Source organism: Aspergillus saccharolyticus, assembly GCF_003184585.1.
Source record: "Aspergillus saccharolyticus JOP 1030-1 unplaced genomic scaffold BP01scaffold_69, whole genome shotgun sequence".
In the NCBI taxonomy this organism is placed as follows: domain Eukaryota; kingdom Fungi; phylum Ascomycota; class Eurotiomycetes; order Eurotiales; family Aspergillaceae; genus Aspergillus; species Aspergillus saccharolyticus.
Genome location: NW_020290679.1, coordinates 1 through 25,926, shown reverse-complemented (window position 1 = coordinate 25,926; position 25,926 = coordinate 1). Strand labels below are relative to the sequence as shown.

The window sequence follows — 25,926 nt, the reverse complement described above, 5'->3', positions numbered from 1 at the left end:
CACCGGTGCCGCTCCCAAATTATTTGTGCTATCATTTGCTAGTAAAGCGGTTGGTCACCGCCTAATAATTCAATCTAAAAGTCTTCAGACCTTGACGTCGTTCGCACAGTCGTTCGTTGCTACCATGGTGGGGTATCTCCTAAATGATAAACATACATAGCCTAGTCGCTCTAGGAGCGAGTTAAGAACCTGTCCACCCTCGCCCTCTATGACCCATACTGATCAGTTATACATACTCGGTCAACAGCACGTCCGATCATTATTACCCCTCTATCCAAATAGCTGCAGCAAGGGGGCCGCAGCCGCGAAGCTACGGAGCGCTACTTGACGTGAGGATCCATGTCTCATCGACCGCCTCAGTCAGTCATGCCCGCCCAGACAGAAGGCCGTATTGAAGGACCTCGCCGACCCCTCATCTGACGGGCTCAGGGATGCCTTAGTAGCACCATGCACGGGCTCCGACCCAAATCCAGACCCAGTCTCTCCCCGCTCTTCTCCTACCTACGCATCCGAAGAATCCCCAATGGCATCCAACTCCTTGGCCAGCGTGCATATGCGACAGCCCTCACCGACCCTATCCCGAAGCAGCCGCGCGGTCGTCACTTTCGGTCCGACCGTTCGAGCCGTCGCCGTCGAGATGTCCTCGAGGGTGATGGTGCGCGACGGCGAGAACGGGCGCGGCGTGTGCACGGCCGAGCGGTTGTAGGGGGTGTTCGGGCTGCTGGTGGTTGTCGAGGGGGAGGAGGTGGCATGAATATGCGAGAGGTGGAAGACGTGGCCGCAGGCGAAACCCACGAGGATTTCTTTTTCTATGGGGCTGGTGTCAGCACTTGCTTGTTTCAGAAGACCCTTGGGTCAGGCATAGATGAGGGGAAGGGGGCTGAAAAAGGAAGGAATGGAATGTAGTATATACATACCATTGGCGCGGAAGGGGCGACTACACCCTGCACAGCGGCCAGCCGGGGAGGCAGTAGCGGCCGACTGCGTCGCTGCTGTGATGGTGGTGGTGATGCTCTTTTCGGTGATGGCGTCGCTGGTTGCGGCGGCGGCGGCGGCGGCGGCGGAGGAGGAGGCGGTTGCTGTTTCGATCGTCCCCGCTGTGACGGGCCGTTTGTGATCTTCCTCGATGATGTTGAATTTGATGCCCCGGCGTTGACCGCGGCGGAGAGTGTCCATGCCGATGGCCACCTCGCTTTGAAGGACTTTGGCGGCGCCCTGGCTGATGCTGGCTTGTAGGTCGTGTTCGCGAATCATGCGGGTCAGACCGTCGCGGAGGCCCTCGATCTCAAGCCCGCTGGGGATCCGGCGGACGAGCTTGATGGGATCGATCGAGGTGCCGGCCTCGACGAGGAGGCCGTGGATGAAGCGCGGTTTGTCCATCGAGTAGTCGAGGAGGTCTTCCCAGAGGTCGGGTTCGTTCTGGGCCTTGGCAAATTGGATCGCCTGCGACACGTCCTTGAGGTCGGATAGGATGAGGTTCAGGGCGCGTTTCGTCTGGCCCGTCTTGGAGAGAAGGTAGATGAGCTCGGGCGTGAAATGGCGTGTCTCGCAGATGTTGACGGCCAGGTCGAAGGCGTACGAGGTGCTGGTCTGGAGGAATTCCATGAGCAGAGGTCGGTCGTAATCGGCGAACAGCTCGACGGCCGTGTTGGCGAAGTTGTCTACGAGTGCTTTGCCTTCGTCGGCCGCGAGCTTGCTGGCTGCATCGCGGATATGAGCAAAGTGGCCCCTGCGAGGTTTGGCGACGCCGTGGGGCAGCGATTCGCCGCGCCAAAGGGCTCGGAGGTAGAAGTAGAGATAGAGGAGCCTGTTAGCCGCTTGAAGTTGCTCGACAACGAGCTCTGGTCGCACAATTCCGGTATATGCTTCGCTCACTAGGAGCTTGATCGGCTCTGCGGTAAGCTCCTCGAGCTCGGACGTGGGCGCCGACTTCAGCTGTTCTTTGGAGACCCGAATGAGAATGAAAGCAGGAATGTCATCTGTCAAGGTGTCGAGAAGACGGTGATCCTTAATCAGAGCCATCGCCGTGTCTGCGTCCTGAAGGCGGATGTAGCAATGTAACGCTTCGCCGTAGTGGCCTCCCGCCAGATACAGTTTGGCGAGACATTTTGACAGGATACGCCAGTCATCTGTCTCCGTGGTCAACTCGCTGAGTTGCCCTTCTACCACTGTCGCGACGTTATTTGCATCAAATAGGTCGAAAGGCCACTGGTCAATTAACTGGCTGAACTTCGGCCGGTTGTGCACGACGTAATGACCAAGGATGGTCTCATAGAGATCCGCAGACAACGGCGGACGCATGTTCAATGGAACCACAGAAGATATCTCGTCCAGCTTGTCATTTTCTATGAACTTCCAAGCCCAGTGCTCCCACCTGTGTGTAGTGTTGAGTGCTTTGGTACAGACGTCAGCAGCTTCACGCCATTGGTCTTGCTCGACCAGCTGCTCGAGCCATAGTTCCCCGATACGGCGCTTTTCCTGCTCTGCGGCGGATGCGTTCGTTCGAGCAGTGGTAGTTATGACTGAAGCTGCATCGTCGATGAATGATTCTCCAAAGCTTCCTTGAGATATCGAAGGTGTCCCGGGTACGGTGTCATTCATCTCGCTTCCGGCCCCCGCTGCTTCTGGATGTTCCTGGAGCAACGTCCATGCTTCCTCGTACTTCTCATGTGCATCCAGCCAGGCTAACCGGTCCGCAAGATCTCTCTTGAGCGCTACCACGCAATCATATGGGCTGTGCACGAGGATCTTAGGCCCTATGCTTCCTGCCAAGTCCTGGATCTCTTTGGAAAGAGGCTCCTCTGCGGGTACGCGCCGTGAGGCAAAAATACTCGGTGCCCTGCTAGAGCCTTTGTCGCCGCTGCTGGTAGTGCTGCGTATACTAGCGCCAGAATTGAAGAGTCGCACCGGGTAGAATGTAGCATCCCAGAGACCATTTCCTATTGTTTCCAGCGCCCCCCGCTGTGAAGCAGGTACGCTTGTTTTCCATGGAGGCAGGATGCACATGTGGTAGTCTGAAGAGGTGAGCGTCTCATAGCGACTAGTCGAGAGGCTGTCGGCACTGAGTTCGGTCTCTGTTTCGAGATCGATGAGTCGGAGCTCCGGCTCCAGACCTCGAGGGCGACGGCGCGATCCGGTTTGGCGGCCTCCATGTTTGCCGCGGTCGTCCTCGGGCGACTCCTGCTCTGCCTCCATGTACGCAAGGACGACCAGAAGCTTTGGTGTGTACAAAGAGATACCGGAGATCACACAATCAGTCCGTAGTATTGTGGTTATCTCCACGGACCCGATCTTGTGATCTCTGTTATTCTTGCTTGGTCTATCAGGGTAGACATCGATTACCCAGACAGTCCCACCCCAGCCTACGACCAATTTCTCGACCTTCTCCCTGACAATTGTGGGATGCGTCGGAGCCGAGCTTTCAGTATGACTCGTACCGCCTCTCGTCTGCAGGCTGTCATCAATGTCCAGTGAATTCTCGTCTACCCATTCCGCGTGTGCTTTCCATACGCTCGCCATCTCGTCCCAGCCGGGACGGTTAGGACGGTCGATATGGCTGATGCGCTTCCATGCAAACTCCGAGTCGTGCGAATCGAGGTGCAAGTTCGAGCGCATGATCTTGATGCCCTCCTCGTTCACCCATACAACATACTTACCCGACAGGGACCACTTAATCGTACTGATGGCACCTTCCCCTCCATGTAAAACGGAATCTTTCCCAGTGTTGGTGCCGAGGCCTATGGACCCAAGCCAGCTTGAGGCAGCTGCCGCAGCGCCGCCCATGGTCGTCGAGTTTGTACTAACACCCACTCGGCCTCCGACAGTCAGAATTAGGTCGCCTGCCCTGCCGCCTGACAGATACGTCCTATCACTCTTGTACTCCGGTGATAGTGCGACGGCTTGCACCGGCCGTCCAAAATTTCGCAAAAGGACATCCTTGGAATCAAGCAGAGATGCCACGCAGACATTCCCGTCGATAGAAGAAGTAGCAATGTATATCGAGTTGGAAGGCGTCGAAGGTATGGCGGGCTGAGTAGGTCTTTGTCTGCCACGGAGGCTAGCGGCGCCCGAAGATAGCTTGGAGGAGGCGTAGTCTGGGTCATCCGCGAAGCGGGCGAGATACTCGGGTTTCACGGTCGGTAGTGGAGGGGGGTACGGCGAGATCGAGACCGAGGTGATGCTCGCCGAATGAGCGTGATAGACACGAAGGGAACGCAATTGGGGTATCGAGAGTACATGCTGTGGAGAGGTCAGTGTTCGCATGATCCCGACCCGAACAATGAGCCGAACTCACGATATTTCCATTGTGGGAGCCGATTATCTAAATGGCCATTCATAGTTAGCAGTATTCTTACTTCCTGGCTGCTTTTCCCGTGCTCCATACCATTTTGTCCCCGGCAGCTAGAAAGGCACTTGTTGCATCACCATTGCGATACACCGCCCCGAGGTGCTTGGTCAGATAAGCATACTTGAGACGTGGTTCCTCGTCCTCTTCCTCGTCATCACTGTCGCCTTCCTCGTGATCAACATCCCCAGCCTCTGTCTCGCTTTCTGTCTCCTCGTCCTCGCGACTGTGGTCGGTCTCCTCCTCAAGCTCACCAGGCTGGGAGCGGTGATTCCTGTCCTCGGAGGATGTGTTTCGGCTAATGTGAGAGACGGGGGCGTGACCGTCCTGGCGGACACTCTCGATTGCCTCTGTCGCGCCAGGCGCGTCCATGGCGAGAGCTCAATCCGTACCTGGAGCTCTGTGAAACGGGGCACCAAGTGAAGGGGGAAGAGAAGCATCCCAGCGGTCAGTTGGAGTTGGTAGACGGAGCTAGAATCCACACCCGGTCGGGTTGCGGAGTATAGGTAGTATCCCGATTGGGGTTAGTCGCCAATTGAATCCCGACTGCATCATTTCTCCCTGTTGACTAAGCCCGCTTCTCTTCGACTTTAGTTAACTATTCATTCAATTCAAAATCCAAAAAAAAGAAAAGACCTACGTCGCTGTAGATTCAGTCTGGCATGGCATCCACGATCATTGGGTGACACAATTCGAGTCTCTTGCGGCAATCGAGCCCTTCTTCTTTTCTTTGTTTCAGCAGCGTCGATATTTATTTAGCATGTTTGCTCCACCATATGTCGGATCCATAAATTTTCGGCCTTTGGTGGCCAGGCTCATCAGACGGCCCCGAAGTCCATACTTGCCTACCCCATCACCTGTGGATGGCTTTCGGCGCAAGGCATTCTTGTCGCTCAGTCCATCTTTCGTCCAGAAGCAATCCTTTAGAGACGGCGAGAATGCAGAAATACTCGACGAGACCCAGAAGCAACCGCGCAAGAGAAACAGCCGCAAGCCGGCGGCACAAACTTCGCTGCGGAGAGTTGCGGTGGAGGCGCAAAGGTCTAAGGACGGGATCCTGTCGAAGGCCCAGTTGCGGGAGCAGGGCTTGTTGTATAAGACCAAGGTACTTTCTTTGCTGCCCTGCCGGTGCACCCCTTGATGTTAAATCCATGATTAGGCTAGCTAATTTCTTCTTTCTAGACAATCACCGCCTACGCCGTTGCCGAACAATTCGACATCCACCAAGTCCGAGAGATTCTACAACTGAAGGGCTATGAACCGGACCCCTACGAGACGGGCCTGTACCCGCAGGTGGTGCATGTCCAGGTACCGCTGGACTCGATCCGCCGCGTGAGCAACCCGAATGCGTCCGATCTCTCCCCCGAGGAGGTCGGGGATGTGTTCGTCTTCCCCTCGGGCACGGTCGTGGCCTGGTCGCTCCCAGAAGGCTTCACCTCGTTCCTGGCCACGCGGACCTTGCTGCCGGCCGCGCGGGGCGCCCACGTGGACGATCTGGAGACCGAGGACCTCGAGTACGTCGAGGACCCCACGCGGGAGAACAGCAGCATTAGGGGCGACACGATCGTCCTGGGAACCAAATCCAGCTTCTTCATGAACGGATCAATAACGGCGGCAGACCCGTCCGCGGGACGGCAGTCCGTCGACACGGTGCTGACGAAAGTCGCCTTCTCGTCTGGGCTGGCGCGGAGCACGAAGTTGGCCGTGCTGGAGTCGCTCCTCGCCAACTACTTCGAGTCGACGCGGACGATCCCCACGCTGCTCTCGCAGGGGTCGCGGCTGCCGTTCACCCGCGACTTCATCCTCCGGAAGACGGGCCAGCTGCTCAGCGTGCGCGCGCAGCTGAACCTCTACTCCGAGCTGACGGATTCCCTGCCCGACATCTTCTGGGATAGTCGCCATGAACTGGGCCTGGAAGGGTACTACGAACAGGTGGGCCGGGCGCTCGATGTGGGCATTCGCATCAAGCTGCTGAATGAGAAGATGGACTACGCGCAGGAGATTGCCAGCGTCCTGCGGGAGCGGCTCAGTGAGACGCACGGCCTGCGTCTGGAATGGATCATCATCTTGCTCATTGCCGTGGAAGTGGGCTTCGAGGTCCTGCGGCTGTGGAAGGAACGCGTCCACGAGCAGGAGAAGATGAAGAAGGAGGCACTCGACGAGCCCGTCTCGAACTGAGGCCGCATGCGAACCTTGCTGCACGGATTTCCTTTTCATGCATTGTACATATATCTCTTCAGAGCGACTCCACTATATATGATACCCCAATATGGACTCCACATTTATCGAAGCTTGCAAGTCCGGCTCAGGATGTGGAAGAATGAAAACTTCACGCTCAAGTTGATCGAATAGAATGGTAGCAATGGTCTTCTCCTCTTATGCGGGCCCACGAAGGAGGTACTCAAACCATGACGTTTCATGACATTCCCTCAATGTCGTTAGGAGACGTATAGATTCTACATAGTGGCAGAAGGGCCTTGAGATGGGGTTCAGGTGGTTACAAAGACTGTTTCTAACAAGTTGCAAATGGTCGAATATAGTTTTGAATAGCTTATAAAGGTTCGAAATCAGTTCTCCAATTGGTAGTGAAACTAATACGTAACTGCTGGAACTGCCCATCACTACAAATAACGTGATAGACTACTAGCAATTAGTTTGATTATCAGCAACCAGCTTGGAAACAGATATAGGGTAGGTTGCTGGCTGTGGATAAATAGCTAAAGACATATTCTACTCATCTCATTAAAGCCAGCTACTATTAGAGTAGCTGGTTGTCACTTGTTGTCAACTGTTGCTAACTGGCGTAAATAGTTGTGTTATCGGTGATATCACTGCTTGAACTACTGCATGGTACGTACACAAACGTTCTCCCCCAAAAAAGGCGAGAACGAACCTTTTTGATTACTTAAGCTCCTGGCTTGAATCAACCAAAGATATATATGTACAATATACAACGGTAACGACAGAACGGTCCGGCAAATTGACACCCTCCCAAAGAAAACCAGGCATGCACCTCACATTGCAAAATCCAGATTACAAAGGCTATCAATCGAACGGGGTATGGGCACAAGCACAAGCACAAGCGAGGTACAATGCAAAGGGGAGACAGGCTAACGGTAACACGCTAAAATAGGACTGGACTGGACTGTACACTACTAAGTTGCTTTTTGAGGTTGGTTTCCGTCTCACAATACATGCCGAATCTTGGCATAGAGTTCGGTGTCGAGGAAGTTGTACTTGGGATCGGGTTCGCAGAATGGGTGGCGAGTCAAAAGAGTTTCCGCCGTGGGACGGTCGAGCGAATCGCTGCCGAGAAATAATGTTGTTAGCTTGTTGAACCTGACCCGAGATCAAGGCGGAGATGAAAGGACTTACACAGTAAAGCAATCGTACATGAAGGCCAGCGCTGCTGGACTGATGTTCATGGACACGTCCTCCGGAATAGGCGGAGCCTGGCTCAGGCTGCCGAGTTTAAAGATGGCTCCAATCGCCTCTTCCTTGCTCCACGGCCGACGACCGGCGAACATTTCCAAGACCACACACCCGAGGGACCAAATGTCCACCTTGGCGCTGTACCCCTGGCCTTGCGACTGAATAACTTCGGGTGCCATCCAGAACACTGACCCCTGCATGGAATTCGTCGAATCGTTGCCGTAGATGTTGTCTGTCTTTTTCGAGATGCCAAAGTCGGAGATCTTGCATGTTCCATCCAAATCCAAGAGGATGTTGTCGGCCTTTAGATCACGGTGCAAGATACCCTGGTCGTGGAGATAAGCCAGCCCACTTAACGTCTGATGCGTCAAGGATTTCACCACGCTTTCCTCGAACTTGCCATGCTTGCGCAGACAGCTACCAATGGATCCACCGGAAATATACTCAAGGTAGATGGAGATAGATAGATCGCCTCGCTCGCAACCGAGATACTGCACAATGTTGGGATGCTCCAGGTGCTGCATAGTGTCGATCTCTTGATCCATCGCAGCAACCATCTCCTTGATGCGGTCTGTATCCTGCCCTGCGATCCGAGGATTGACCTCCACTTGTTTTACAGCCAAGACCTCACCATTGTCGGCGTTCATGCCTAGGTACACCCGGCCGTAGGTGCCCTTGCCGATTAATTGACCGCGGATGATACGGAAAGTGGGCTGTCGTTGAGGGATGTTACCAGATGGTGCATGAGTCTGGGGAATAGGGTCAAGCTGGCTCAACCGGCTGCCAGGTTTCGGGCTGATCTGCATAATCTTGGCACCGAACATCTTGGTGCTCTTCCGGCGGAGGATGTCACCTGACCTTTGATTCCCGGTGGAAGAGGTCACACTCCTGTTTCTGCTGGCTTGATTGGCTCCCTTAGCCACTTCACGAATAGACTTCATTCGGGTAAGCCCTCCCCCAGAACGGCTGACGTTCCGTCGTGCAACAGCACCTGGCTCAGGTGGTCTGACAGGTGGTTCGCTCGGGATGTTGACAGGGGCTGCTGCAGCATGCGGCATAGCGTACGATGGATTATCTGGCTTCTCCTTGTGGCTTAATTCGTTCTCAGCTGCCATCTTGCTGGCTGGTGAAGAGGGCGGAGACATGCCCTGGCCGTCAAGATATGGGGTGTCAAGGTCAACGTCAGGGAAGAAGTCATCGAGATGGTCGATAACGCCTTCAATGGGAGGTCTGCTGGCCCAGATGTCGCCTCGAGCAAACGAATCTCGGCGTAGCGGTCGTTCGTCTTCAGGCGAGGCAGTCATATCAGAGTGATATGCCTCCGGAGCGCTTGAATCGCCGCTCGAGGCCAAGAAAGTGTCTCTAGTAGCACTCGGAGATCTAAAGCTCACAGAGAGTCCTTTGCGTAGCCTATTCTCGGTGTTCAGAGTAAGTGATGGCTTCGCTGTTCTCTTCTGTGATTCGGGTGAGCTGGTCATGGACCCTTTCTCCGTTACAGGCGATTTAGTATTCGCAAGTGGTATGGCAAAAAGCCCATCGTCCGAATCATCGTCGGAATCGTCCTGCGGCAAAGGCGAGCGTTGGAACGAGACTTTCGTTTCCTCAAAGTCGAATTCAGGTCCGTAGGATTTCCGAGCCTTCAGACCTGGCCTGGGTTCAGGAGATGAGGTGTTACCCCTGATCGGTGATTCCACACTGTGCGCTGTGGGTGTGGCTTGGCTATCTGGGTATGTTCCCTTCGACTCGTCTGTCGCTGAACATTAGTTAAAGAGCCACAAGGAGATTGGCGCGAGAACGAACGGCAGGAACTTACCTGAATGATTGAGGGCGGGGCTGCCTCCCACATTCATGTTCGGGCTGAACGTGCCCGTTGTAGTGGGTGCTGGTGGCGAGGGTGTTCCGATCGCGCTAGTGATCCGACCAACACTAGCTAGAGCAGCCCCCAGACCGTGTGGTTGCGCAGGTATCTGGGCACGAGGACGATCGACGTCTCTCTTTCTCAAGGAATTGACCTTGGTAAGAGTGTTGGACTCATGCGGTGCAGTCGGAGGTTTGCGGAGCGGCACCAAAGAATCGGACTTCTTGTCTTCATAAGGTGATATGCGGGGAGAGTCGAAATCAATGACACCTTCCCGCCTATAGCCGGTTTCCCCATAGGCATCCTTTCTTGGTTGCGGCATAGGAGGCACCTTCGAGATACGGTAGGCCCTTTGCTTTCGCTCGACCTCGCGCATATGCTCTTCATGACGAGCGAGCAGATCGGCCTTCTCAGCATCGAGTATTTCTCCCTCCGCAGCATGATCCACAGGAGAAGCTGCGATAGAGGTTTGCGACACGTCACGTGGAAGCTTAGAAGAGGACACCTTCAACTGTTGCCGCGAAGAAGAAACCTGTGGCGAGGTAGGCTTATTCTGAGTCTGAGGCGATATCCTGTTCAGAGCGTCTTCATCTAGTGGCTTTCGATGCACGAGGTGAGTGGATGTTGGCGAGGCTGTCGCTTTGTCAGGGATTGAAACTCCTAGCCCAGCAAAATGAGGGAAGCCATTCGTTGCTAGCATGTGCGATCCTCGTACAAACAACTTGAGTGAGCCTAGAGTGTCCGACCTTGATCTGCGGCATAGAGCGAGGTTGGTGTCGTTCAGAGGTTCATCATGTTCCGTTTGACCGGGCTCAGTCAAGTAAATCTGGGCCGCAGTCCAGTCCGAGATTCCCAGACTCTGGCAAATCGCAGATCGCAGCGTCTCAACAGAATCCATCTCAGTGATATCCACTAACCGATAGTTCCAGCCATCTAGGGTGACAAATGTCCACTTTTTGGCTTTCTGCGTCTTCGCACGCAAGACCAACCGCTCATGATCCGACATGGATGCAGAAGATGGGCGTTCGCCCAGTGACATATCACTGGTACTAAAATTAGGCTTCGCATACGGAAGATGGGAACCGTTCTGGCGGGTGTTGACAGGGCTCGTTGGAGACTCGAGGAACTGTTCTTCGGGGGAAGGGTGAGTAGAATCGCTTCCTTTGGTCCTCTTCTTGAAAAAGTTCAGTAGACCCGTTCGATGATCCTTTGGATATGAAGAAGGGGTCTCTCCGCCGGAATGGCGATTATACGCTTCCTGGGGCGAAGGTCGTACTCCGCTATCCTGCCTGTAGGACTCGTAATAACGACGTCCGGTCATGGAGTCCGCACTGTTTCCACGAGAGTGTTCAAATCTGACGCTCAAGTCACCGGTCGACGAGGAAGGACCCGGCTGGGCAAGTGATGCATGCTGTGTTGCCGGGCTGCCGCTCTTGGGGCTTTCCTCGTAGGGTCGGATGGGCGCTTGGAAAGTCCCACCGTCGCTGGACATGGAGGGGCTCTGCCTTTGGTGCTCCCCGCCAATGCTTGACAGGACCGCCCTGGAATAATCTGAACGTGGCCACAGGGTGCCAGTTTCGTTATTACCAAGTTCGGCTGATGCGGGGTCATGGCTCGCAGGTATCGGGGTGGTGAATGAGCGCATCTGGGTACTCTGCCTTTGCGTGTGGGCAAGCTGGGATGCCTTGAACTTCGGACTATTTGTGACACTTCCGGAAAATGGACCGGCAGAACGGGGCTCATGAGTCACCTTGGGGGAGGCCTCCTGCATTGCGTCAAAAACACCGTTGGGGTGGGAATCCCGTCGTTTCTGTACTGCGAAGTCTGCGTCATATGTGCCGTCTTCGTGTATCTGGCGGATTAACTTGCGCATGCGTTTGCCCTCCTCACGCTCGCGAGTTTGATCCCAGCCCGTACCGCTCAATTCGCATTCCTTCGCGAGTTGGGGGTAAACAACGTTGTGCATCTTACCCAAATTTGGCCGGCCGTTCGACCCATGGCCCAGTTCCAGGAAGTCGGCGCCCTCGATTTCTAGCGCCCTGAAGGTTTCTTGCCAGTCCTTGGAAAAGCCGTGTCGCGCAAGCCATAAAAGAACGCGGTCAAGTGGCCATTGAACCGCCGCTTCGTTAGGAGACATGCCTCCAAGCGGCCCGTTGCTATGGTTGTGGCGGTGACTCGGCGACTTCGTGAGTTCATTCGTTGGCGCTGGCTGTAGTACTTGGTTCTGGGAGGCCGTGCCAGCGAATCCCGACGCGATTGGCTCATGAGAGCCGTCATTGACGGCTAACGATGAAGGGAGACTACGCGAAGACGGCGTAGAAGGTACATTAGCGTCACGCTTGTATGTGGAGGAATCCCCCACGGAATAGTCATAAGCCTGGGTGGAAGGGAGTCGCTGTCGCTCGAGGGATGGCATGGTTCCTGGGTTCTCGTAGGGCGGAGCAGAATGCACGTCGAATGGCGGTATTCCGACACCCGGTCCGAAGGAGCCCGGTTGCGGAACGTATGTCGCAGATGTTCGGGTATCAGTGGAAGAAGGGATCGAGAGAGCAGTTGGACGACCGTAGGGCGACTGATTTGTAGGGACCATCGGAGGGGGGGGTGGGGGAGGTAGAAAACCCTGGGATAGTGCCTGCCTGGCCCAGGTCTGCTGCTGCCAGCCTAGAGTATTCTGGTGCTGCAACTGAGGGTTGGTGAGCTTGGCTGCACCATATCCTGCTCCAGGAGGTGGCCCAGGGGGCGGAGGAGGCATGACATTCTGGGATTGGGTTGGGGCGTATCGAGGCGGCGGTGGCGGTAGAGGTATCATATGCGCCTGGGAGGGCTGCGTTGCCGAAGGAGGAGGGACCGGTATGTATTGCTGCTGCCGTTGGCCATCCATCTTAACGGTATGGGGTTATCACCGTTGCGAGGAAAGGCTCTTGACCGGATCTCGAATCGCCGAGGGTCTGCACAGAGGATTCTAGGAAATTCTACTACTGTTCGGAAGCCCCTCTCGGAGAGGGATTATGCAGGTCGCTGAGGCCGAAAAATATGGACCATCAGCGCTCAATGATGGAGGAAAGTCGGCATCCTCGATGCTCCCAAAAAAGCCCGGTAATGGCCCTAACCAATGTCGACCAAGTCGCACAGGAAACACGAAGTACTGGCGACGTATTCAGGGGACGGCAGATAAAGGAGACGGAGGCGAGATATCTCAATGCACGATTGTAATTCTTGCGCAGCTAGCCTCCAAATCGGGTACGTAAGCAGAATCGGCAGGTATCTGCGGCCATCGGCTTCGATAGATCGAGTCTCGTGAGGCTGCGGGTGGGCAGAATCGCGCGCACGTTGTGAGCTGAGGGGGAAAACAGCACGACCTCTGTGATGAAAAGAGCGTCTATATTTTCAAAGAAGAATAAGAGAACAGAAGTAAAGCGAGGGAGTTGGGAATTTGCGAAGATCTGCCACCCCTAATAATCGGTCTTGTCAGTTCGAAGGGGGAGGGGGGGTGGAGGAAGAAAGAGATGGCAGGAAGGGAACCGATGCCGCGGAAGATTGGCCGGGAAGCTAAAAAACATACCACTAACAATATGAAAGAGATTAGTCCCCCACGTTTTAGATTAAAGTCACTAACTTGCTCATTAGAAGGGTTTCCTCGCAATGAATGAGATATCCTTTTCACAGGCTACAGCAAGCGAAAGGTCTGCTTGCCATGAACGTTGGGGTAAATCAGGCCCGGCCCAGGCTTCGCAGAGGAAGGGAGGGAGGGAGGGAGGGAGCTTTGATGCGCTGGCCGCCTTAGCGCTCCTTCAAAACGGCCCATCGATCACGTGGTGGTTCGATAAGCCCGTTTCAAATTGCGCAGTTCAATTCATTCAAGCCATTCATTCATTCACTCATTCATACCCCCTGCCACCATTCCTGTAGACTTGGCATCTGTTCTCCGGACTGCCCCCTACTTCGGAGTACTCTCATCTGGAATGTCTCAACAGAATAATGAAAGACTGTCAAATCCCAAATAGTGAAACGGCATGACAGCGAGGGTCTGTCACGTAATCTTCTACTCCATAAGTTAAGCTAAGCCCGGCCGGCCATTCAGCGCTCTGCCCAAAAGAAGTTAGTCCCCCCTTCAACGGGGGGGCGGATGGCTAGAAGGACTATACAATAGACAAGTTTCAGATGCTCATTTAAAGATGCCCCCCTTCTCAATACTACCACATCACCTCCGGCAATTGGCAATTAGAAAACTATCGGCACCATGAAAGACTTTTGCTTGTTAGCCGACAATTAGCCGACAATGGCGTGCAATTGCAAGACAACAGATTCTCATTCTTGCCCTTCAACATGTACAAGGAGATCTGTCTGAAATCACGCGCCCTCATGTCTCACATTAAAACCTGCCAGGAGCACTATTTGAGATGAGCTCAGCGGAGAAACTCCCTCGGGAAAGCCGAGACAGGCCTATTGTTCCCCTATCCAAGCACTGTGCACCATCACAGCTGGCGTTCCACCGTCCAGCCCTCCAAACCATTCTGCCTTCGCTCCCTCTCCTCGAAGAACGGCCTGAAGAGCGCCTGCACAATCTTATCCGGACGATACTGCTCGAAATACTCTCCGCTCACCGGGTCAACCGTGCGGCCCGCCACCAGCGGCATGCCCACCAAGATCCGCGCCTCACCTTCCGGCAGGACCTGCGCAAAAATCCGACTGACCGTCTGAGAGGCCGCCTTGGCGATGCTCAGCGACGCCACACTTGGGTCGGGGTGCTTGTCCAGCACGCCGCCTGTCACCAGATACAGGGGCCACTCGCCGTCGGCGACGCTCTCCACCCGCGCATGGGCCCGGAACCACTGGCCAGCGACGAGCGTCCCGATCGCGGAAACGCGCAGGTCGAGTTCCAACTCCTCCGGCGTCAGCTCCGTGATGGACGAGTTTGACACCCGCGCGGCGTTGTAGCTGAGCACGTCGAGGGTCCCGCCGAGCTGCTGCAGACACCAATCCAGAGCGCAGGTCAGGCTGGCCGGGTCTCCGGCGTCCGCGGCGCGGTGGACTATCTTGATGGTGTTTTGTGCCGGAGCGGCGTAGCGGACTTCCTCGGCGATCGAGGCAAGGCTTGTCTCGGTGCGGGAGATCAAGGCGATGTTCCAGCCGAGACTGGCCAGCCACATAGCTAGCGAGCGGGACATGGCGGAGCCCACGCCTACGATGATGATGTTGCGGTTCGCGCTGATGGCCATTGTGTCTTTGTATATATATATATATGTGTGTGTGTGTGTCCTCTTGATCGGAAGCCTAGAACTAGCGGGCGCTGTGCCTTGCTCAGTGTAGAGATGAAGCTAAGAAGATGCAGCGAAGCAGTAGTGTTGTAGTCTTGGGGTCTTCGATGCGCGCGAGGGGCTTACAGACATGAGGGCCAATGCCTTCTATCCTGCTTTCAATGATAAATGTGACATGGTCTCGAAGACTTTCTCGCGTCCTTAGCTGGATGCGGATGTGCTGAGAGAGCACAAAGGAATCAGCTTCACATGTATGATGCTCAAGACGCCCGTAACGCTGCGCACGTCATACGGAATACGGCCAATGACGACTCTGGATCCCTGGGAGTATACGAAGCGGGGTTGACATCCGGCGTTCGACCTACCCTGCAGCGATCTGGCCTGGTCGTTCTAGACCCAACGGTTCGATAAAAAAACGGGCAAAACCGAAGCCTTGACCTTCGCCCCCGTCTTGCTCGGCTTCTCATTGTATGGTTCAGGCATCGGACGGACTCCAAAATTTACAGGGTTGAGCCGATTATATGGATCTGAACATAGGCAGGCATACGTTCCAGATGGTTTGATCTACAGTCAGGATTATGTGGATCAGGATAGTGATACGCATCAAGCTTGAGTTTTTGTCATTATCATTAATTTACATACTTAAAAATCAAAACCGCTGTGTCGAAGCGACAGCTACCTCCACTCACTTACCCTTCGAAGTGGCAGAGTATGATTCTTTCACAGCACATTCTATCAAGTGACTTGCTCAATATGACTTTGTCATTTCTGGTCAGGATGCTGAAGCAGGCCGAAAGAGAAAGCAGGCTCTCTCAGTCGGTATTTCGCGGTCATCATCGTATTTACTTGTTTCTCGCAGCAGCAGCTTCGGCGGTGATCTTCAGTGCGGCAGGTGCGTCGTCTCTGGGCATGTGAAGCTCAACCAACTAGGATGCGTCAGTCTGCGATTTCATCGCCATGGAGTTGTGGAAGGTTGGAAGGAACTTACCTGCAAGTGTGGCGCCGAGTTGAACTCCTCGTTCGCGAAAAGCTGCTTGAGTTCGTCGCGAGTGGTGACCTTGTAGCCTGTGTACTTGTCCTCGGCTCCGAAAGCGGTCGGCAGGCCCTTGATATCCCAGGGCTGGATGTCGTTGTAGCTCTCGTCCCAGCCGTGGATGTACCGTTCAATGGTGTATCCGTTGTTGCAGATGACGAAGCTATCTCCTTGTCAGTGTACCCAAAGTCGAGAAAAGGGCTTGAGAATCAAAGCTTACATAATGGGGTTGAGGTTGTTTCTGATCATGGTGCTCAGCTCTTGCACAGTAAGCTGAAGACTACCGTCGCCAACAAAGAGGACAGTGCGGCGGTTGCCGAGTTCTTTGGCCGCCAGAGCAGCACCCTGACAGGCACCGACCGAGTAGCCAATGCTGCCCCAGAGGACTTGACTGATGGCGGTGACATTGGCGGGGAACCGAGTCTCCCAGATACCGAAGTTTGAAGTACCAGTCTCGGTGATGACAATGTCGTTTTCCTTGAGCCACTGTCCGACCTTAGGCCACAGCCACTGGTGAGTGATTTCGGTAGTGGTAGACGTCTTCTCTTCCTCTGGTAGTGCGTTCGAGAGATGCGAAACCGGTTCGGCATTCACCTTGCCGAGTTTCTGGATGACCTTGCGCAATACTCCTTTCATGTTGATGTTGGGGTACTCAGAATAACGCACGCGCACGTAAGTGCTATGGAAGTCGATGGTGTTAAGTTGTCCGATACGGTAGGTGAAACCACTGGTGTTGAAGTCCGACTTGATAGCACCGATGCTCAGAATAAGATCCGAAGATTCGACCTGTTCGCGGACGCCGGCGTTCGAGCCTGTGCCGGCATAGACTCCTCCATAGTTTGGTTGTGACTCGTCCACAGCCCCCTTGCCCATCGGAGCCACGAAGGTGGGCAGACCGGAGGCCTCCATCAGATCGTGCACCTCGTCGAGAACACGATGGCGGATAGCGCATGCATCAACCAGAATGACGGGCTTCTTTGCGGCATGGAGGTATTTCAGAACGACGTCCACCACATAGTCTTCCTTCTCGGTGTCATTCGGAGGAAGTGACAAATCTAGTTTCGTGTTAAGTCTTTCACCCTCAATCTGCTTTGTGATCATATCGGTGGGAAGAGTGATATAGACGGGACGACTACGGATCCAGCATTCGCGAATAGCGTTGTCAATCAAGGTCGCGACCTCGAGGGTTTCGGTCAGGCGGGCAAGTGAGCAGGAGACTCCGGTGTTCATCTTGGAGAAAACATCAAAGTCGCCGTTTCCGAGCGTATGATGAAGCAACATTCCATCTCTTTGCGATTGAGAGCTGGGTTGACCCACGATGTGAACGATGGGCACGAACTCGGAGTAAGCGCCCGCGATAGCGTTGAGAGCAGAGAGCTCCCCGACTCCAAATGTTGTGATCAGGGCACCGATGCCGTTGACTCGAGCATAGCCATCCGCAGCGTAACCTACGAGAATGTCAGTCCGAAGCCACAATCCATGCGAGTGTGAAATCGCAGAGAATCAAACTTACCCGCATTGAGCTCATTGCAGTTTCCGACCCAGTTGAGACCACATTTTGGCAGAAAGTCTAGGGCTGCAAGGTTGTAATCACCTGCCGACGAGATAATTAGGTTAGAAGTGAAATAGGAATGAAGTAATTGGTGTAGTGCTCTAACCAGGAACACCATGCACTGAGCGAACTCCCACCTCATGCAGACGGTGGAAGAGATACTCAGCGACAGTGATAGGCTTCTTGAGCTCTCGATTGACGATCTCGTTAGTTGCCATCGTGATGACCAACAAGGTGAACGTGACTCGACGTTGATTTGGGAAAAGGTATGGAAAGAAGGTTGGAATGGTGTGTAAGATAAAGGTTGATTATTTACATGAAGGAGGGGCAGCATAAATAGGGAAGATGGTTCGGTTGTTAAGTACGTCACGAAGATAGCGTGATGTCATGCTGAATGGAGATGGATTCCTCCGTGCTACCCGCCGCTTCACTATCCACCGGCCTTGAACAGACACCGGGCGAACTTACCCGAGACATGACCGGGAAGTGTAGCCAGTGAGCCACAGGCATGCCATTGACCCTGGCACGATGTCGGATCGGAAGGTCAAGTGGTGCGATGTTAAAAGGACGATCCCGGACTGATTTGATAGGTTTTTTGATAGTTCCCCGTCCGGCCGAGAACAAGCCGTCAATCACTCCACCTCAACTTTTCCACTGCTTTGCTGCTGCTCTTGCACCTCCCGCACTAGTCTAAAAATGGAATTTTGGATGCCCCGCCGCGGCCTCATTCTTTTGTGCTTATCGCCTTCACCACAAGCAAAATACATGCATCTAGAATTGCAATATACCGCGTAATCCTAGCGATTCACCCTCGCTTCCGCACCGTTTCCAACTTGAGACAGGTGCTTATTCGTTGGCAGCAGTAGTCGTTCGTGACAAGCCTAGAAGAGTGCGTGATATCTGCGTATGGCTGGAAAGGGGAAGCGGTCCATGCCTGATAACATGTCGGGTCAATCGTCTAAGAAAAGAAAGGTTTGCAATCTTGGCTGGTGTCATCGCCACACAAATCAGCCCATGGATATCATGGTATTTGAAGGACTATCTAACACACAACTTAGGGAGGAGCTGGAAGTGGTCAATGGCGCAAGCAGAGCAACAAAGGAGGAATTGAGGGTGGGGATTGGGGAGTATTTGTGACATGCGATATCGGAAAAGAGTCCAAGTGCATGTCGGAGGCTGTGGATTTGTTCACTCAAGTGCGTAAACCCCTCCCATCCAGCCTTGATGTGATCTCCCTGTGAAGCGGGGTCAGTCCCCCGCGGCTTGATCGCTGGTTGCCCTCTCATCTGCGGGCTGTGAACATGGTCTAACAGGCACTTCAAATTCAGTGCATCGAAGGGACTCAGAAGGCCGATGATGAAGACAAGTCCGATGACGAAGACGAAGATGATATCGAGGCGATGATCAAAAAGGAGGTTGAAGGACTAAAACCAAGCCAAGCCAAGTCTCGTCCATTCCAAGCCATTCGAATGGACTTACCATGTCGTGCGTTGTCACCTCCCTATGCACCTCCCCAGGAAAACTCCTGCTATTATTTTATACTGACTTTCCTAGTATCTTTCATTCGATTCGACAAATCCATTGATCCAGAGGAACTGGTACATCAATTATGCCTTGATGCACACGCTCACCCGGAAAAGAAGCGCTCCCGTTACATCCAACGCATGACTCCAGTGAAATCTGTTCGAAAGACACTCAGTGTAGAACTCGAATCCTTTGCGCGCGAAATGCTCAAGCCTCATTTTCACTCCGGAGGTCCTCTCAAGAAGGTACATTATTGCCCCGGCGACTCTCAACCCCGACCGCCACCAGAACATGCTAACTCATGCCACTTCTAGTACGCCATCCGACCAGTTGTACGAAGCAACAAGAAATTCAGCAGAGACTCAGTCATCAAGACAGTCGCCGACGTGGTTGGTCCCGAACACCCCGTTGACCTTAAGAACTACGATACACTTATCAATGTCATAGTCATCCAGGTAAGCTCGAGAGACTAGAAAAATCGCTCTTCGGTTCTTGGTGCTAACAGCTGATGCTGCAGAATGTAATCGGTATCGGTGTTGCGGGAAGTGACTATGAGCAACTGAAAAAGTACAATTTGGCGGAATTATATACTCCAACTTCAGCAGAGCAGGCTGCCCAGCCCTCTGACGTCTAAAGCTAATAACGCCGCCGACAGGCTGCTTGAATGATCGTCTCTGTGATGACTGGGTACCTCGCTAAATACCATATCAATTACCGCTTGGATGCAAAATGCGCCCACCGACCTACAAATGAACATTGTTTCTAGGATACTTTAAGGCAATATCCAGATTGCGCAAACGCTGCGATTAAACCGTACGGTGAAAATGATTGCACTACGCGGACTCGTATTGGGCGTAATCCTGCGTTTCTAGCACCTAAAGCACAACTCACATTGATCAGCAATGCTTTCAATACGAGGACGACGCGTCAGACTGCAGTGACAACACCGGCTTGACAATGATTCATGATGTCTTTTCAAGCTGCTCCGTATGTGTCGATTGTAGTACGTGCGCGTAAGCTTCTCTCATCTCAGACCTCTCGCTCTTGGGTACATGGGCTTCTAGCTACATGTCTAGTGAGTCAGAGGCAGATTTTTGCGGGATTCAATAGCGATTTGTAAGATTCAGCGTGCATTCATAATTTGACACACACTGAGGACTCGGAACAACTGTGAGTTGCCCAGTTTGGGGAAGTCAACCGAAGGCTCTTCCCCCCCATCCACAGCATCCACAGCATCCACAAGCCGGCGTGTCCACATTCCACATTCTGCTAGCTCAAAGGGCCAAATGTTGGGGCAACTGATCAAGCTCTCGGTTCAGGGTACTTGAACCAAACTGCAGTAGTGGTCGAGTAGGGCGAAGTTGGAGTCAGAGACCCATGAACACGCAAGGGACTTTTCCCTGATAGGTCAAGTGTACCGTACATATCTGGGGCTAGAAGTATAGCCTCACGCAAACCCGACCGGATGGAAACATGCTGCCACTCATGCCCAGGCCGATCTAGTTCTTCCAGTAGTATGTCGATGACTGGATAGTGGATGTACTGTAATCCAATCTACCTGGCGTAGACACTGTAGATGAACCGGGCGGGCCAACCACAACTCATTGCGAACTGTGGGTTTGCGTTAGGCCAGCAACAGCAGCTCCATCCAGACGACTAGAGCCGGGGATTCATTCCTGATCGTTGTTTAGCTGCTTAGCATGATGATAGAAGGTCGATTCATCAGCAACTTCTCCGTCCGTGGGATCATGGATGGGATTGATTTGAAGCCGGCAGATCCATCCGCTATATTGCATTCGGTAAAACGGTGCTCTGATTGGTCAGACCCCGTTTCACCTGCATGGCGCCTTTCTCAGAGCGGGAGAGTTAGGCGAGCCCGCGAGGCCGAACCTTACTCAGACCCAAGACTCTCTTCCCCATCGCGATGGAGTCCCTCGGACTTACAGCTACTTCCATTCATCATGGACATGTTCTATGCAGTCCGTTACACTCGCTTAATCTGCTCCGATGAGGAAATAGTATGGCCACCCCGGAGACCATTTACCAGTAAAAAGCCAGAGTTGTTGTATATATTCCGCTTAATCAACCAAGATGATACTGCTAATCTTGCAGGGCAACAACAGGTTTCCGGCCAACAAAGCATTTTGGTCCTGGCTTGACCCAGCCGTCAACTCTCTGCCACTCATCATCTAGAGACCTTTCTCCGATACTTTGGCGAGAGTCTTCTCAAGGCTCAATTTCCCCTCACCCCTCTCCAAACCCCTCTCACTAGAGGCTGCAATGTTTGCTCGGAGTCAATTCGATATCACAGTCCGCGACGCTTACGATGTTATAACCGATTTATAGAGCTTCCTGGGACGTGCTGGCCTTTCTTGATTCATTTTGCTTTATTCTTCCATTATGTCGCCTTCTTTCGCCATTGCGCCGGCTTGCATGGTCGAAGCCCCTGGTACAAATACTATTGGTTCAGTGCTTCAGCGCCATTTTCCACCTTCGGTCCAGATCAAAGAGATATATCCCCTGGAGGGCCATCTACACTCTGTCAGTCTCTTGAAACTATCGAATGGGACCCAGTGGCTGCTGAAATGTCCACCTCGATCGACGACACCCCTTTTACGGCGCGAGCAGCTTCTGCTCGAAACTGAAGCACGAGCGCTGTCTATTCTAGGGCAGAGCGCGACCCCACACGTACCATCATTCGTGCACTATGGTTTTCAAGGTGGTCCTTTTGATTCTGCTTTCTTGGTCCGGCATTATGTCACAGGTTCGACCCTGAAGGAGATAGGGCCCCAGCTTACGGCACACGAACGCCGAAAGCTGGACCGGGATCTGGGATCACTGGCTCAACAAATTGGGCAGCATCTCTCTAATTCCTTCGGCTCACTGGAGCAAGTGGCCTGTGGGCGTGGGAAGCTGTCCTGGAGGGACGCTTTTGTCGCACTCTTCGAGGACATCCTGCGTGACTCAGAAGATGCTTTCGTTCACTTGCCCTATTCCGAACTAAGGCATCAAGTTCGCCGCTTGTCGTATGTCCTGGAGGAAGTCACCCTACCACAATTGGTAGTGATTGGCTTGGGTCGACCATCACAAGTCTTTCTGGACCCGGTGTCCAGAAGATTGTCTGGAGTAACGGGCTTCGGACACGCATTGTGGGGTGATATATGTATGGGGGAGATCTTCGAAGACCCCTCACCCGCTATGCTTGAAGGCTTTGGGGCTCGAATAACGAAGAGCAAGTCACAGACGACTCGTCAACTACTGTAGGTTTCTCCAGAACTGCATTACATCCCGATTTGTGCTAATATCTGGATTTCAGCTATGCTTGCTACCGTTCAGTCCAGAAAATCACGATACACTATTACCGTGACAAGGAAATGACCGCTGAGATGGAGGCGAGAAGACAACTAACAACGACCCTTGCAGCAATGGGTACGATTTAAGGGGTAGTGAAGACCTGCGAAGAGCGCACTGGACTGCGTCGCCAGCTCTTTTCTAGTCGCAAGATTTCTGAATCTCAGAGGTTGGGGTAATGACTGCATGACTTGAATACTCTTTTTAAAATGTTCGTGCATTTTATGTAGATAGCGGTAAACACAGCGGCAAATCTGTTAAGCGCAAAAACTGACTTTGTTCCGGGAAACCCACGATCTAGTAGGGGAGAATCGACCAGCTTGGCCTGCATACGCCCCGGCTCAGCTAGTCAGTCGTACGTATTCTAGATCATGTGAATCAGTGCCGCCACTTCGATCGTTCATCCAAGGATGATAGAATATGCAGCAGCTTGAGTGCTTCTTGCGATGCACCTGGGCGGTGACGGATGCCAATCATTTTGTTGCTGCGTAACTGAGAGCGGGCTAGTGCAAAGCGGGCGGGTGGATGATCCAGTCTGCCCCGCCCCAGGACCGCCCTACGTAGTGCGTACGGCCTTACTCCAATGCCGTCAGTCGGGTCAACCCAAGTTACCTTTATGTACTTTTCTTCCCCTCCCGCTTGACGTGCTTCTAATCTCCGTAGGGTCTCCGCTGGCCTTTGTTTTCTCAAGTCAGCTTCATTCTTACTGCAGTCAACATTCGACTTACCCTGGGTATTCTCGAAGACTTCCAGTCTCTGCGAGAATGGCGCATTTCCTGAGAGGGAAACAGGCCGGCATCCAGAAGGACTTCTCTGATGGTTTGTCGCCGGACCTGTTCGCCCTCGATGATGTACGTCGTCTGTGCCGAATCAATCTTCCAATCTTCCCACCTCAGCCCCCTACCTCATATCCTCAGAATACTGAATCGCCCATGCTAATTGATCGCTCTTGTTCTACCAGTTCGCTCGCTGTGGTATCAATTCCCAAGTCAGTGCTATCGCCTACGACCCGATCCAGTCCCTCCTTGCTGTCGGAACCAGTGATACGCAATTTGGACATGGTCAGATCTATGTGTTTGGTCAACGGCGGGTATTTGCGGTTTTCGCGCTGCCTCGCAAAGCGTCCGCCAAGTTCCTTCAATTTTGTGCCGATAAGCTCGTCAGTGTCGACTCGAAAAGTGAAGTGACAATCTTTTCCCTCGAAACGAGAAAAACATTGGTCTCATACGCACCCCCAAGTCATGCGAGCGCGTTGTTGACTGACCCGAGTCTCGACTATGCTTTCATTGGTCTGCAGAATGGTATGTTCTACGCTGGGACTCGTGTGCGCTCCCCTCTCTAACGACACCTACAAGGCGATATTATTGCATATGATCTCGATCGTGAAACTTTGACCCCCTTCAGGGTCCCTAACTTGTGGGCTCAACGCAATGCACGGACGCGGATGATTCCGGTCATTAGTCTTGCCTTCTCTCCTCGCGATATTGGCAAGATCTTGGTCGGATATCCGGATGGTGCAGTGACATTCTCTTTCAAACAAAACGTCGCACAAAAATACTTCGAATATGAAGTGCCCCCGGGCGCGCTCGGCGGGAATGGAGAAGTCCCGATTCCAGAATTGCGCAGACCCAGATTGACACAAGCTCTCTGGCACCCAAATGGTATCTTTGTTTTGACAGTTCACGAGGACAACAGCCTGGTCTTCTGGGATTCAAAAGACGGTCGCAAGGTCATGGCTAGGTCTATCGACACCCCTAATATTGATCAGCCAGGCGTAGCCTCTGAAAGGCCTTCATCGGCGGGAGCTACTGCATTCAAGGATCCAATTACGCACGTTGCGTGGTGCGTCAAGGACAATGGCGATGACAGTGGGCTCTTGATTTCTGGTGGCCGGCCGAAGGCTGAACCCATGAAGGGTCTTACGTTTATTGATCTGGGCCCTACCCCTAATTACCAAACTTCTACTTGGCCGATGATCTCGAAATACTTCGAATCTCCAAGACGTGTTTCTGTCTTACCCACGCCTCCTGGCGGTGAAGTGATCGATTTCTGCCCCATACCCCGCAGCACGCCTTATTTTGGTGGCGCTCATGATCCCATTGCGCTGATTGCGCGCCTGTCTTCTGGAGAACTGATTACTATGAGCTTTCCGACTGGACACCCAATCACGCCCACGAATATGCTTCACCCTTACCTTTCCTTTGTGCACCCTTTCGTGAATAAGGCGACTCTAACCGCCGTTGATCGATCTGCTTGGCTGGGTTTGAAAGAGCGTAGGTCACAGGGGCCTAAGTTTCTTCTGGGCGGCGCAGAGGCCAAGAGGGCACTTAAACGCTTCGAGGACCGAAATATCATCACCACCGCCCATGCAGATGGCACTATTCGCATTTGGGACGGGGGAATTGATGACGAGATTGAGAATGGGGAGGTCGTACAAGTGGATCTAGCTCGCGCAGTAGGTCGTGTGGGCAATATCGAGGTCACTGAGATGTCTTTAAGTGGTTCCACGGGCGAATTGTCGGTAGGGCTTAGGACTGGCGAGCTCATCGTCTTCCGATGGGGCAACAACAAGAATTTCGGCGTTGAGGAGCCCCCGGGTGCCAATGAAGGCCCCGGCAAGTTGACCACGATCACCCACCGGGTCGATCCCGGACTCAAGCAAGGCATGCTTCCTCTCACTCTTCTCAACATGCAGCAAGGGCCTGTGACTGCCTTGAAACACAGCCAGGTTGGCTTTGTCGCAGTTGGATTCGAAAGCGGAAGTCTAGCAATTATCGACTTGCGTGGGCCGGCGATTATTCATACCGCCCATTTCTCCGAGCTGCTCAAGGCAAACAAGAGAAATAGCTTTTTCAAACAACGCAGCTCTGAGTCCCCCTCTCCGGAGTGGCCCACCTGTATCGAGTTCGGAGTACTTACGCTCGAAGGAGAAGGTAAGTCTCCAAGTGACAAATGACGGGCGCTTGGGTGACTGACAAATTGGTGCAGACTACTCCAGCATATGCTGCTTTGTGGGTACCAGCAAAGGTAATTTGGCGACTTTCAAGATCTTGCCAGCGGAAAACGGGACCTATTCGGCAGTCTTTGCTGGTGCAACTTTGTTGGACGATAAGGTCATCAACATCATCCCAATCAATGCTGATAGTGGTAGTCCTGCTTCAGCTTCTCCTAATGCAGTCGGCGGCTTGCGCAATGGCATCAGAGTGAATGGAGTAGTGGTTGCGGTGACCGTGTCAGGGTGTCGGATTTTCAAGCCTGCAACATCCAAGGGTGCCCATAGGTCTTGGGACGATTACCTGTGCGATTCCGCTACGGTAGTTAAGATTGAAGGTCGTGGCTACAGCCTCGTTGGTCTTTTCGGAGACGGAAACACCCGGGCTTTCTCTATTCCAGGCCTCAAAGAAATCGGTTGCAGCGCAATCAGTCAGATCGCCGACATGAGGCGACTTTCGGATGCTCATGTCTCCTCTAGTGGAACCGTCATGATTTGGACAAGTCCTTCAGAAGTCGGGCTATTCAGCGTCTGGGGAGCAGGAACCGGCCTGTGAGTTTGACGTCTTCCAGGCCCCCCCC

The 25,926-nt window shown here is 53.3% G+C and overlaps 7 protein-coding genes across 7 annotated transcripts; 3 read left to right on the top strand and 4 right to left on the bottom strand.

Annotated features, from left to right (window-relative positions):
• Positions 1 to 104: 104 nt before the first annotated feature.
• Positions 105 to 4,795, bottom strand: BP01DRAFT_395876 (CLH domain-containing protein). The gene is made up of 4 exons (XM_025578426.1): positions 4,385 to 4,795; positions 4,295 to 4,321; positions 918 to 4,239; positions 105 to 809 (listed from the first exon to the last, which is right to left on the bottom strand). Exons 1-4 carry the CDS (start codon positions 4,715 to 4,717, stop codon positions 502 to 504), a joined length of 3,990 nt encoding a protein of 1,329 aa, XP_025426404.1. The 5' UTR covers positions 4,718 to 4,795; the 3' UTR covers positions 105 to 501.
• A 162-nt stretch (positions 4,796 to 4,957) lies between these two features.
• BP01DRAFT_361269 (RMD1 family protein) lies at positions 4,958 to 6,743 on the top strand. Its single transcript, XM_025576110.1, has 2 exons — positions 4,958 to 5,450; positions 5,528 to 6,743. Exons 1-2 carry the CDS (start codon positions 5,106 to 5,108, stop codon positions 6,521 to 6,523), a joined length of 1,341 nt encoding a protein of 446 aa, XP_025426403.1. The 5' UTR covers positions 4,958 to 5,105; the 3' UTR covers positions 6,524 to 6,743.
• A 787-nt stretch (positions 6,744 to 7,530) lies between these two features.
• bck1 (putative MAP kinase kinase kinase (Bck1)) lies at positions 7,531 to 12,516 on the bottom strand (the record flags this gene model as incomplete). Its single annotated transcript, XM_025577732.1, has 3 exons — positions 7,531 to 7,651; positions 7,721 to 9,524; positions 9,591 to 12,516. The coding sequence occupies 3 exons, from the start codon at positions 12,514 to 12,516 to the stop codon at positions 7,531 to 7,533; spliced, it is 4,851 nt and encodes a 1,616-aa protein (XP_025426402.1).
• Positions 12,517 to 13,862: 1,346 nt separating this feature from the next.
• Positions 13,863 to 15,003, bottom strand: BP01DRAFT_211631 (NAD(P)-binding protein). Its single transcript, XM_025571086.1, has one exon. It carries the CDS (start codon positions 14,852 to 14,854, stop codon positions 14,111 to 14,113), a length of 744 nt encoding a protein of 247 aa, XP_025426401.1. The 5' UTR covers positions 14,855 to 15,003; the 3' UTR covers positions 13,863 to 14,110.
• A 732-nt stretch (positions 15,004 to 15,735) lies between these two features.
• Positions 15,736 to 17,696, bottom strand: BP01DRAFT_308290 (alpha-keto acid decarboxylase family protein; the record flags this gene model as incomplete). Its single annotated transcript, XM_025572332.1, has 5 exons — positions 15,736 to 15,819; positions 15,882 to 16,089; positions 16,147 to 17,374; positions 17,440 to 17,520; positions 17,585 to 17,696. 5 exons carry the CDS (start codon positions 17,694 to 17,696, stop codon positions 15,736 to 15,738), a joined length of 1,713 nt encoding a protein of 570 aa, XP_025426400.1.
• Positions 17,697 to 18,384: 688 nt separating this feature from the next.
• BP01DRAFT_308330 (THUMP domain-containing protein) lies at positions 18,385 to 19,636 on the top strand (the record flags this gene model as incomplete). Its single annotated transcript, XM_025572335.1, has 6 exons — positions 18,385 to 18,467; positions 18,572 to 18,704; positions 18,828 to 18,963; positions 19,033 to 19,247; positions 19,317 to 19,457; positions 19,520 to 19,636. The coding sequence occupies 6 exons, from the start codon at positions 18,385 to 18,387 to the stop codon at positions 19,634 to 19,636; spliced, it is 825 nt and encodes a 274-aa protein (XP_025426399.1).
• A 1,766-nt stretch (positions 19,637 to 21,402) lies between these two features.
• BP01DRAFT_308326 (uncharacterized protein) lies at positions 21,403 to 25,901 on the top strand (the record flags this gene model as incomplete). The annotated part of the gene is made up of 6 exons (XM_025572334.1): positions 21,403 to 22,262; positions 22,319 to 22,431; positions 23,107 to 23,204; positions 23,315 to 23,654; positions 23,709 to 25,286; positions 25,342 to 25,901. The coding sequence occupies 6 exons, from the start codon at positions 21,403 to 21,405 to the stop codon at positions 25,899 to 25,901; spliced, it is 3,549 nt and encodes a 1,182-aa protein (XP_025426398.1).
• Between the last annotated feature and the right edge of the window lie 25 nt (positions 25,902 to 25,926).